This window comes from Coenobita brevimanus, chromosome 66, assembly GCF_032717465.1.
Source record: "Coenobita brevimanus isolate Jiangsu-jjx chromosome 66, ASM3271746v2, whole genome shotgun sequence".
Taxonomy (NCBI): domain Eukaryota; kingdom Metazoa; phylum Arthropoda; class Malacostraca; order Decapoda; family Coenobitidae; genus Coenobita; species Coenobita brevimanus.
Genome location: NC_137019.1, coordinates 15,259,631 through 15,272,096, shown reverse-complemented (window position 1 = coordinate 15,272,096; position 12,466 = coordinate 15,259,631). Strand labels below are relative to the sequence as shown.

The following is a 12,466-nucleotide window of genomic DNA, read 5'->3' as shown; positions in this document are numbered from 1 at the left end:
ACCGAGACAACAGCGTAGCGATAAGAAAAAATAGCTGTATTGTCACTGAAAGATTGTGAAGTTCTCTACAGTAAATAGTAGTCTAAATTAACGTGTACGAGAAAGTCATAATTAACCCCCCCAGTACAGTGAGATCTTTTTAACCCAATTCTTGCCACTGCCAGACATTAACTCAGCTAAGGGACAGTGCCTTAATATTGGAAGGATTAATGTAGGTTGTATCTAACCCTCCCAGTTCAAATAATCCCTCCCAAACTGAATAAAATCACCCAGATAATGTATGAGTATACAGTAACACAAAAGAAATCACCGTACTTATGGGGTTAAATTCAAGTATAGTAATACCTTGAAGTGGAGGAGGAGCGAAGTCGGTTCTTGGAATATGTGTGCCTGGAGGGAAGGAAGCGAGGACCTTCCCTATCGCCCCTTTGAATTTGATGACGTACCTTTCACTTTACTCATGGTGTCATCAGGTGATAAAATTTAGCTTAAGAGAGACCATTCGAACTGCAGGGGTTAGACAGTCCTTATCATCCCCTTCACTGCTAGCAAGCTCTTCCCAAGTTTAATAAAATCACCTAGTACAGCAAGAATAAAATAATAACATCCTGTGGCTGATGGGGTTAACCAGGCCACACTGGCACCTTCCCTTGCTAGGAGTCCCCTAAGACGCATCTGATAGGAGCTAACATGCGATTGTCTCTTTCTACACTGCATTCATTAGCACTTTTGCTGTGCCTAAAAAGAAGCAACGAAGGTCAGTGTATGAAAACGCATTAATATATCTTAAATGGAGCAACAGTGGTCCACAACACTTGTCCATTTCTAGCTGTTCTCGACAGCATGAGTGATTATGTGTTCAGTCACTGTCACTCTCTATTTATAGCGAGTCAGGCGGATCAGTTAATGGCAGCTGGGGAATGATAGCCTTGGCGACGGATATAAAATAGCCTAGTAGAGACAGACTGATGATAAAGAAAACTAAGATCTTGTCAAATCAGTTTAGTAACCTCTTCAACTTGAGAACATTTTTTTTTGTTTTAATTTCTTTATCTGCAGATGATTTTATGCAGCCAAGAGGAGATACTTCAAACCATATGGATTAGATAGGACCTTCATTTGCCCATTGGCACTGGACTTAATACCTGGTACTGCTGTGTGATTCAGCAGTACATGCTGGGCTCGGTACCAGGTACTGACTGGCATTTTGTAGTATAGTTTCAGTACACATGTGAACGCCTACACTGTTTTGTACAGGGTCTCATTGTCTCCCAGCAAGTCTGGCCGTGCCAAGCATGTCTAAGTCACGTGAAAGCACTTGTCACATCAAGTTGTGCTACATTTGCTGGGTGTCGTATTGTTACAGTATTATAATTGAAAGTGATAATGAAACCGAAAAGAAGCATGATAAATTGGTGAAATTATAATATGAAGAGGATTTTTTGATCATTTTGTATTTCTGTATTTCAATGTGATATAAAAGTTTTATTTTTGCAAAGAGAAATAATATGTAGCAATGACATAACGCTTCTACAATTAGCAGGAAATTTCTCATGCCGTCTTTTTGCACTTTGCATACCGAGGAATGTAAGGAACGACATTTTTCTATTCTGTGTGATTTATTGAGCATACTGAGGATGGAGTTTTTTTTTTTTTCTTTTTCCAGATTGCTTCCCCCAAATGTCCCTCGGAAACCATTAAGTCATAAAATCCCCAGCCCGTAGGGATTAGCTCCTCTAGTATGAGGTATCTTTCCTAAGCCGAATAAAAATCGTCTGACTGTAAAAAACTAGAACAAGATGTTATCGTAGTGAGGAGGTTGAAAATCTGTTACTCTGCCTGTAGTTAGTCCACTTTAACCTGGCGAAGACTTTCGTTCTTTCGTAGCCTACTTCCAGTAGCTCAGTAGCAGAAGACAGAACTATTGATTTACATCCTTTCCATAGCACATCTTTGCATTATAGCATTATACTCTTGTTACATCTCAGCATTCAAGATGGAGAAATGGTAAATTGTGGCCAGACTGAATAAGAGTATAGAAGCATATTTTAGTGATAATCTCCTCTTACAGCTCGGCATACAAATGAAAAGATGGTATTGGAGAGACGGCAGTATTAGGCCAAGTTAAAGTGGACAGAAGTTAAGGGAAGTCAATATTGGCAGGGCGCGACCAACAAGGGCACATAATGGAGGAGACAGAGATCAGGGGCCAAATTCAACAACACTTGTGATCAACTTCCTCATGCAAATCAGATTTTGAATCGTTGGAAGAAAAAGGAACATGAATTTTCTCCACTGTTCGTGTCTTATTCATAACTAAAATTTAAATCTGCAGAAAGATAGAGACACGAAAAATCCAACGCTCTTCTTGTTAAGTTTTTGCAAAAATAATGTGAGATATGAAAATATTCTACACTTCTTGTCCTTCCAACATAAGCAAACCTGAGTTACGAGAGGGAGTTTCTAGTAAGCTTGTTCGTGAATCTGACCCCAGAGTCAGACGGAGTCACCCAGAGTCAGACGGACATCAGATGAAAGGTACGCCACTAACCATATCTGGTGCTGGCTGGGGCTTCGGAAGCTCCATCCTTCACCGGATAGGGTTAAGGCAATGACATGAATTGTTTTTCTAACAACTATTTACGGGCATATTGATGGCAGCTTTTGGGGGAATTGCTCGCAACTTTTCTTTGTGACTGCAAAGGCTGGCGCTACAGTATTTCTTTTAAAGCTGCCAAGGTGATGTCAAGGAAAGTTGACAGAAAAACGAGTGTAACACCACCTTTACTTCAAAGAAAGACGGAATAAGCATGATTGCTGTGGCAAGAAGGGACCTTGAGGAAACCATAAGTGATAGCTTGTAGTTTTTAAGCGTATTTACCCTGTGGATGTCACTTGTATTACTCTGGGAACTTGCAAAACAGTGCCTGGGTTAACAAGAAAAATTATGATCATCTCCTTCTCATAACTTTGATTTGCCTATCTAGGAAGGACAAGGAGAGTGGAGTGAAGATACTGTCTATGTCTCTTGGACTTTCTGCAAAACCAAATCATAGTTACAAAAGAAAAATTATCATAAGCTGTCTTAGTCTATGCAGAAGGAGAACGATATGAGAACGAAGAAATTTCATATGTTTTGTTAGTAGAGGGAATTGACCATAAGTTTGTTTGTGAATCCAGGTCCAGCACTGGAATATGTAACATAGCGTACCACAGATACCATGAATGTAAGACAGTTGTGCCTGAACTCGGAGAAAACAGTAAATTTGTACTACTTAAAACTTTTGATCAGTGATGAAGCAAAGAAAGATACGAGTTACATAATGTAACGAATGAACGGTAAGATTACTGAACACCGTGAGGGAGGCGAAATTGAAAGGGGAAGAAATAGACTAACAACAGCCTCTGACTGTGAAAGGCAACTACCGTCAACAACAACAACAACAAACAACAAGAATGTTCAGTGATACAAAACGGTGTCTCCTGCCATGTTGCCATGACAGTGGTGGTGGCGCCTCAGGAGCCGTGGTCAAGGTAATCTTTATACTCAGTGGGGCTGTATGGCGACTGTGACATATTACCCTCACCATCGTCCTCATCATCATAGTAGGCACTATTCGTGTAGTCCTGGTACAACAGACCGCCACCCTCGTACCTGTTTTTCAGAATGGACCTGAGTGGTTCGGTCTGGCGGGGGGGTTCTATCGTGGGGTCTGTCGAGGCGCTTAGCTTCCGCCGCTTCCCGACCTCCATTACAGTTTCAGGAGGTGCCATCCCCCGCGCTGGCAGCCCCTCCCGCAGTCCGTCATCAGAGTCCAGTGCCCGGCTCTCCATAGTGTCAATCATTGAATCAGATGGACTTAGTATCCTGGCTTGCATGGCGGACCTTACCGCCTCGCCGCGGCTGCCTGTCCTTCTGTGGCCCAGCACTCTGGACCGTGACACGTCTAGTAGAGGTTCTGTGGCAGCACGGGGACGGCCGGTGGGCAACCCCAGTTCCATGTCTAGGTAAGGTGACGGTGGTGATGCTGGTGAGGCCTCATCTGAGAAGAGGTCAACCCTGCCGGCCACATCCGTAGTCAGGGCACCCGTGACATCGCGAGGTAAGGTGTCTGACACGTCTCGGGTTAAAGTACCTGCGATGTCACGAGCTATGCTACTTGTGACATCACGAGCAATACTATTGGTGACATCACGACTTAAACTAGTGGTGAGGTCACGAGATAACTTTCTGGGCACGTCACATGTCAGACTACTCGCCACGTCACGACCCAAACTGGTACTCTCCCTGGTGAGACTACCCGTACGGCTCAGGCTGCCTGTGACAGGACGGCCTAGACTGTCGGTGATGTCACGACCATACGAACCGGTGAAGTCGTGCGTCAGGCTGCCCGTGCGACTGAGGCGACCGGTGATGCCAGCCACATCCCGGGTGAGACTGCCACCCCGGCTCCCCAGCAGTTCATCATGCAATCCTGTTAGTCTGTAAGGAAGACAAGAAGGGTTACGTGAATGGCACTGGGGGCGATAAAAGATTTTCTGATTGCTCACAGTCACACGTGGAACACTTGGTCATGTATTCTTGTGGCCTTATAAAGATGATTAGCACTTCTTCCAGGCCAGTATCTGCTACGTTAATATTACCACCCTGGATATGTTTGCAAACAAAGTCTGTATAACAAAAAAAAAAAAAAAAAAAAAAAGATCCACTCTAGAAAACTGAAATGTAATATGCTAGATAAAACGCTAGAGAATGCCCAACACATTCAGCCATTAACGATTGATGTATCCAAATTCTGTTAAGTTCTTACACGTCTCCAAAACAGTGAAAAGTGATAACTACTGAAGAAACAAAGTCAGCCGAGTATTATGGATTAACTGAATAAGATCCTATGGAATTTTAACATGAGATCCAGAGAGAGTAGTAGGAACTATTGGCAGCAGATGTAGTCAACCAAAACAGTATCGTCCCTCTTACCACACCTATCATAAGGAAACTTGGAAGAAGCATTTTGATATATGGGTCACCCTATGATTTTGAGTGCAAATATTATCCTTGGTAGTCTTGATCAGTACACGAAATTACATCAGACGTCATATATTGGGTGCCATTTTTTTTTTTTTTCCAGGCACCAGATTAAAAGATTCAGTTGTGCTTTTTCTTATCTGTAGAACCTCAGGAGTGGGATATTTCTTCTACTGACGATATGTTATTTACCTTGAAGTGGATCCTCCCCCCAGGTGTATGGTGTCCCGACGGTCTTTCCACCTGGCTAGTCTCCGGTACTCCTTGAGGTAGTTCTCCAGTTGGCCCGCGTGGTACGGATAGCGGTACGCGTTGGCCAGATCCCCCGCTCCCTCTAGTGAACGGTACAGGCCCCTGGGGGAGACAGGTGAGTGGAGGTGTTAGCAGATAGACAGATAGGTAGCGATTGTGACAGGAAGAAACAGACGCCCACACAGACAAATGGACAGACACACAAACAGACAGAGGAACAGAGAAGCGCGGGTGTGTAAATAAAAGCAGGTTCCTGAGCCACAAAGTTCTAAATCCTATTCAGCATTTTAACTTTACCGTATTAAGCAGTTTTGTGGGGAAAGAAATATTTCAAGTTGATGTATGGATAGGAGGAAAATATTAAAAAGATATGTGGGTAAGAGGAAAACATTTGGCAGATGTATGAATAAGAGGAATATATTAAACAAGACTTGCAGGCTGGACGCGTTGCACTAAATACAGTAATAGTAAACGCTATAACGCGCACTGTTTCTGAATTTACTTGTCTCCAGCATGTAATCAAACTCAGTTAGAATTAATATATGCTCATGGAGTAAAGGACGCATTCTGTGACCATTGGAAACCCCTTGGCATTCTGTTTCATAACGGTATTAGTTTCAGGCTTCTGTGCTACTTATAGAGTAAAGAAAGAATGATTGATAAATAGATAGACAGAGAGATTGGTTGATTGCTTGACTGATATGGATTTGTTAGGGTGGCATTTCTTGTGTTAATTTATATCTTTCTGGTACCGATATGGTTGGCACACTTAAACATGTAAAAGAACGCCAACGTTAACATATGCAGTAACAGCAGATAAGGAAGAACTGCTTGGCAGCCTCAAGACCACGAAAATAATAACTAAATTATTCTCTCGGAACTTTCATTATGTAATAGGCATCCCATTATAAAACTCAGTATGAAAACAAATGTTTCATCCCATTTTAAAACTCAGTGTGAAATAAATAATGTTTCCTTACTCCTTTTAAGGTAACATGTACTGTATTATCGATGATTAATTATACTTCAAATAGTATATGCAAAATACAAAGTGCAGTTGGCTTACTTAACACGTTCAGTAGTATTACATCTCTTCATATTACATTTAAGGCGAGGAGTTGCTGATAATAAGGAAAAAATATGCTGATTCCAGTGACGCCTTTTGCTACGAGATGCCTCTCAAGAGCTAAAAAAAAATTATATTTCGGCAATAATGATAAAATGTCATCGTTGCGAAGGTTTGAGTCTGTAATCACACTTCCCATCCAAGCCTACACTGCTTGTACCTGTTGCATAATACCCAGCGGATTACAGGGGTGCCGCTCACTCTACTTATTTTACACACACACACACACACACACACACACAAAGCTTGAAGCAGGAATAACGACAAAGAATGGGTAATAACATTAACGTTTTGTTCGCATCAACAGCAACAAGGCCATCACGCACCTGCCCGGGGCCATAAGCCTCCTGAGCCTGCGTGAGTCGTGTGGTCGTGGGACGGTGGGGTCGTCCTGGTCAAGTCGTGGCGTGGATGAGAGGAAGGGGTAGCGCCGCCATCTGGAGTAGCAGAAGGCGTGGGAGGCTGCATCACTCATGGCCAAGTTCAGGGCGCTATAACACCTGTGGAGGGTAATTTGTGTATAGTTTGTTCTCACCCTTCAGCACCACTCAGGGCGCCATAACACCTGTGGATGGTAAACCCTGTTTAATAATTTTTAGGCAAAAGATTGTGAGAGGTTGCTTCAGGCATTGCCAAATTCAAGGCTGTGTAATTCCTTTCGGCGGTAAGGTTAGGGAGTTATATTGGAATTAGCTTTTTTTCTAATTATGCCAAGGCCCATGAACGCAACTGAATATATATATATATATATATATATATATATATATATATATATATATATATATATATATCACTCTTTATTTGTTTTTCGGATCTTTGAAAGATACTCAGTTTTATTTAGATTCTTAATGAATTATGTATGCATAAACATTGACTTAGTTCCAATGGATTCGACACAGAAAAAGTATTGAAAGATGGCTTTTGGAAATATATTTTTGAGAAATTTTTGACTAAAAAGTGTTCATGCAGTTTCATCAGAATAGGTCCACGCGCCGCTAATACACACAATGAGACCAGAGAGAAGCTGGGTGCAGGAAATCAGAAAAAAAATAATAATAATAATCTATCTATCTATCTATTGCCAGTAATAGTAATAATAAAATGAAAACCAAAATGCCCATTTCTAATGTATGAATAGTAAAAGCAATGACAGCTTATTTTTGGATGGTTGGCGAGCGTGAGTGGAAACCACAAAGAGTATAACAAATGCCTTTGACAGGGCTGATCACGATTATACACCTGAAGTACTTCGCTAATTAAACTTGTAGGTGTTTTGGAATGATTGAGGCATGGTTTGTGTATTTGTGTTTACAGTGACAAAAAAAAAAAAAAGTATGTGTTTATGAAAGAGTCGTGTGTGTGTGTGTGTGTGTACGAAGTGATAGTAGTAGTAATAGTTGTTCCAGGGAATAGGCACTGACACTCTTGTCGTTAACAAGGTCGTAACTCACCTGATTTTAGCAGATGTTGCACAGCGACTCACTTTGCATTAAAAAATCGGAGGTCGTGCACTGACTCAGTTGAGGTCGGATATTTACCCATCCGGCATCTAGAAAATAGCATTCGTATACTGACTAACTTAGCGCGTAGAAAGTAAGGGTCGTACACTGACTTACCTTCGGGAATTGCATGTTGACTCACCTGGGTCGCACATAGACTCACCTGGGGCCGTACATTGACTCACTTTGGGTCGTACACTGGCTCACCTGGTGTCGTACACTGACTTAATTGGGGTCGTATAATGACTCGCCTAGGGTTGTGCTCTGACTTTCCTGGTGTCGTGCAGTGATTCATCGGGGATCGCACTTTGGCTTACCTTGGGGGTATATTGTCTCACCTGGGGTCGTACAGTGACTCACCTGGGGTCGCACATTGACTCACCTGGAGTCGCACATTGATTCACTTGGGGTCGCACAGTGACTCATCTGGGGTCGTACATAGACTCAGCTAGGATTGTACATTGTCTCGCCTGGGGTCGTACATTGGCTTGCCTGGGGTCGCACACTGACTTGCATGCGGTAATAAACTGATTCACGTAGATCGTTCACTTATTTACCTGGGGTCGTACATTGGCTCACCTGGCGTTTAGTGAGCGGGGGTCGTACAAGTGACGGTCCGGCCTGCGATCGTCACCCAAGTAAGGACGGTGTCTACGGGAAGAGAAAAAAATGAGTTATCATTATCATCATGAACATCGTCGTCGTCGTCGTCGTCGTCGTCGTTATCGTCATTGCCATCATTATCAGACGTCATTCATCAATGATCAGAATATTCAGCATCAACAACGCCATTAATAATTATCATTATAACCCTGTTTCCAACTAATTAATGGAGCGAGTAGAATTAGAATTAGAAGAAAAGAACAAGTAAAAGAGTAAAATATATACCTTAATCTTCCCGAAAAAGAAATACTGAAAGAGAATGAAGCAGAGGAGCAAAATGAACAGTGCTCTAAATATAACCCTGGGAATGTACAGATTAAAGGGATATGTTCGTCTACTCCCAGACACAAAACACTACTCTCGCTGGCATGAGAGATGTCGTAACATCTTTTCCTAGCGACATATTCTGCATATGTAGATGGTGGCTGCCACTCACTTGGTGTACTGCTGCCTACTTCTTTCTTTACCTTTATCATTCTTTTTCCGTCTGCCCTCCTCTCTTCCTATTTCTCCAAATTTCCTGTCGCTTTATATTACTATCTTTCCTATTCAGGTGGCTTTATATTGAGTGACAGGCCTAATGGTTTCCTGTAAGCCAGGAAACCATTTACAACGCTGGGTGGTAATCATATAACCAGCACATACGTGTTATCTACGTGTGAACAAGTGGGTTGGCGGAGGGTTAGTGCCCCTTCTTGTAAAACAACTAACTCAAAGTCAAATGGCGTGTGGCTATAGATAAACAGACATATCACTCGTGTGTTTGTTTTAATGGTTACCGAACAGACGATTTGATGCAGTTTTTGAAAGACTTGTAGGGGATGGAATAGTCTCCCATAAGCTGAATAAAATCGTCTGAAGATAACGAGAAGCAGCCATAATAAGACAAGCCGTCCAATCCAAACTTACTTTCTGGCAATGCTGTTGTAGCTGAGGGGATGGAAGCTCTGGAGGTCAGGTCTGCGGGAGTACTGCAGGGCGAGGAGGTCGTTGAGTTGTCCGTTGCTCACCACGGACACCACGGACCCTGTGGGGCTGCACTCCCTTCTTAAGATATCTGTCTCAAACTCCAGGTTCTTGAGACTCTCCTTGTCGGTCAGTTCACTTCGTCTCCTGTGGCCACATTCGTGAAATATCTTAAAGTTTTATTATAAACAAGTCTCCATTGCAGTCACCATCACTAGAGATAATTGTTCCCAGTGTTTTCTTTTAATAGAATTTTTACTTTAGCCCTCTCAAAATGAATACTTCCTATTTTATTCTTGCTGTATTTCGACGATTTTACTGCGCATAAGAGAGCCCCTTTGTAGTGAAAGAGTTAACGGAGGCCCTCTAACACTTCCACTCTCCATTGCTAAATAAATGAATTTAGAAATGACAAGAATGAAACACGAAAGTCGTCATCGTCATGGAGTTGATCAGGTTTTACAAACAAATCTCCATACATGACGATATTATGGTAAGCAGTACTGTTTGGAGATTCTGATTTTTCACTGATAAACACTCTAGCTAGTTGTAATGTGTTTAGTAGATATATGAGTGAAGATATTGTAAGAATATAGAGAAATGGTCCTGTGCACAAAAATTACACCAGTTATGAAGTGTTTGGTAGGTTTATAAGGGAATATAAATATAAACAAGCAGACTTACAGACAGTAAAATGTTTGGTAGATGCATGAGTGAAGAAAAGAATATAAGTAAGCAATCTTATCTGTAAAAGTGTTTGGTAACTATGTGAGTGCAGATAGGATTTACTCGTATACACAGACATTCTTATACTCAACATGAGTGCAAGAACGTTTGTAACAAGCAGTCTTATACTCAAGAGTCACTCTAGTCTGGGTATGAAGTGTTTAGCAGCTGTGTGAGTGAGAGAATAAGAGCATACACAAGCAGTTTTACACAGAACGAAGTGTCAAGTAGTTGTATGGGTGAACATAAGAGTATAAACAAGCAAATATATTGACAACTTAAGATGAAGAAAATTTATTTTTATAGTTCCTGAAGATTTATGAATATAGTACCTGGGCAGCTCCACCGACGGCAGCTCCACGTAAGATATAGTGCTGGGTGATCGCTGACGATCTTGAAGCTCATCCACAATATCTTCCCTGTACCTCTCCCTCTCCAAACTGCTGTCATACCTCCCGTTCTCCACGTAATTTGCCCGAGCGTAGCCGCCGTTGATGGCCTCTCGCTGTAGCCATGAGTGCTCCCTCTGTAGGGGGTGCAGAGGCGTCACTTCTGAGTCTCCTGAAGGAATGACCACGTAGTCGGATGGCTTACGTAGGACCGTGGAAGGGGTTCGCTTGGGCTGTGTGTTGGCGGATTTGGGTGGGAGAGGTGCTTGTACTATTCGTCCCTCTCTGTCTTCTTCTTGTCTGCGGAATCTTCTCAGTCTCTGTCGGCGATGTATGACGCAACTCACTAACAAAAGTATAGTCACCAGCACTCCCAGACCACTTAAGAGGCCACCAGTCATGTAAACGCGGTTAAAGGTAAGCGACTTCACTTCAGTGACAGTAGGTAACACTTGAAGTGTTAAGTTAGTCTCGCTACGGCCCTCCTTATTTTCTGCAACACACGTGTATGTTGCCTGATCCCTGGGCAACGCTTTGACAATAGTTAAGTTGGAAATGAGTGACGTGCGGTTAGTAGAGATTTGCTTTGCTAGACGGAACCGGCGAGATCCGAGCACACTTCCCAGGGGCCGACCGCCAACTAGCCAAGTGACAGAGACCTCAATGTCGGCATCAACGCGACACACGAGGGAGACATTATCCCCCTGCGACACCGAGGACTGCGGGGTGATGGCGGTAACTTGTGGCACACACACGAACTCATCTAGGGTCAGCGCCTGCCACGTGGTGCCACTCAGTCGCCTGGGGCTGGCGCAAGTGGGCGGTACCACGCTCGAGATTTTGTGAGTTAACATCCACCGCCGCAGGGGACGAAGACGGCAGTTGCAGTTCCAAGGATTTTCGTTGAGGTTGAGGCCATGGAGAGCCTTCAGTGGGACCAGAAGCTTCTGTTGGAGGTACGAGATCATGTTGCCTGATAATTTCAGAATTTCCAAAGTTGACAGACACCGAAATGCCTTATAATGTACATCGTGAATCCGGTTGTGAGATAAATCCAAATGAATGAGGTCCGGGACTGGAGCAAAAGCATCCGCAGGGATGGCGGTGAGGTCGTTGCTGGAGAGGCGCAGCTCTCGCAGCCCCGAGATGTCAATAAGGGCAGCAGTGGGCACCTCACGCAAGAGATTGTGGCTCAAATCAAGTTCCACTAAGTTGGCCAGCATATTGAAGGCTCCACGGTCAATATGTTTCAGGCTGCAGTGGTTAAGCCACAACTTTTGTAGATTCACTAAACCTGACTCTGCGAAAGCGTCACGAGGGAGGACCTGCAGGTTATTGTGTTTCAGGTCCAGCACCTGAGTGGACGGGTCAAGCTGACGCGGAATGTCAATGAACTCTGCACCGATGCAAGACACTGCCTCTTTGCCGTCTTTCCATTTACACTCGCACACTTTCGGGCACTCACCGCCCACGCCACACTGCATCCACGCCCACAAAAGCACCCACACCAGCACCTTTAGGTTTCGTATTTTTTCAGGGTGACGTAGTGCGCTGTAAAGCCGGAGTGTGATCATCATATGGAGGGCGAGGGGTCACCATCACTCAGGCCTCCACGCTTGCTGGGGTCCAGGCGGGAGTCCACACCTCACCAGTCTCCTCGCATCACTCAGACTCGCACCCCTTCTCTACAGCTCTTACATCCGCTGTGTGTGGGAACTTCAGATTTACCGAGTAATGTCGAATCGAGCACTAACTTAGGAGACCGCTTGAAATACATTTGTTTTTGTAATTAATATTTTCGTCTTATTTCTTTCTCTAC

General features: G+C 43.4%; 1 protein-coding gene across 1 annotated transcript; it reads right to left on the bottom strand.

The window, feature by feature from the left end:
* Window positions 1–3,516: 3,516 nt before the first annotated feature.
* LOC145405269 (uncharacterized) lies at window positions 3,517–12,224 on the bottom strand. Its single transcript, XM_080276684.1, has 6 exons — window positions 10,591–12,224; window positions 9,476–9,679; window positions 8,483–8,554; window positions 6,731–6,904; window positions 5,219–5,380; window positions 3,517–4,483 (listed from the first exon to the last, which is right to left on the bottom strand). The coding sequence occupies exons 1-6, from the start codon at window positions 12,222–12,224 to the stop codon at window positions 3,517–3,519; spliced, it is 3,213 nt and encodes a 1,070-aa protein (XP_080132810.1).
* Window positions 12,225–12,466: the final 242 nt, after the last annotated feature.

Bases quoted from the DNA above. Each gene is read 5' to 3' on its own strand.
- LOC145405269 (XM_080276684.1), bottom strand. From the start codon at position 12,224: ATGATGATCACACTCCGGCTTTACAGCGCACTACGTCACCCTGAAAAA. The intron at 9,680-10,590 runs GTACTATATTCA...ATGTGGCCACAG, and splicing joins CCGTCGGTGGAGCTGCCCAG to GAGACGAAGTGAACTGACCG. The intron at 5,381-6,730 runs GTGCGTGATGGC...TGTCTCCCCCAG, and splicing joins AGGCTTATGGCCCCGGGCAG to GGGCCTGTACCGTTCACTAG.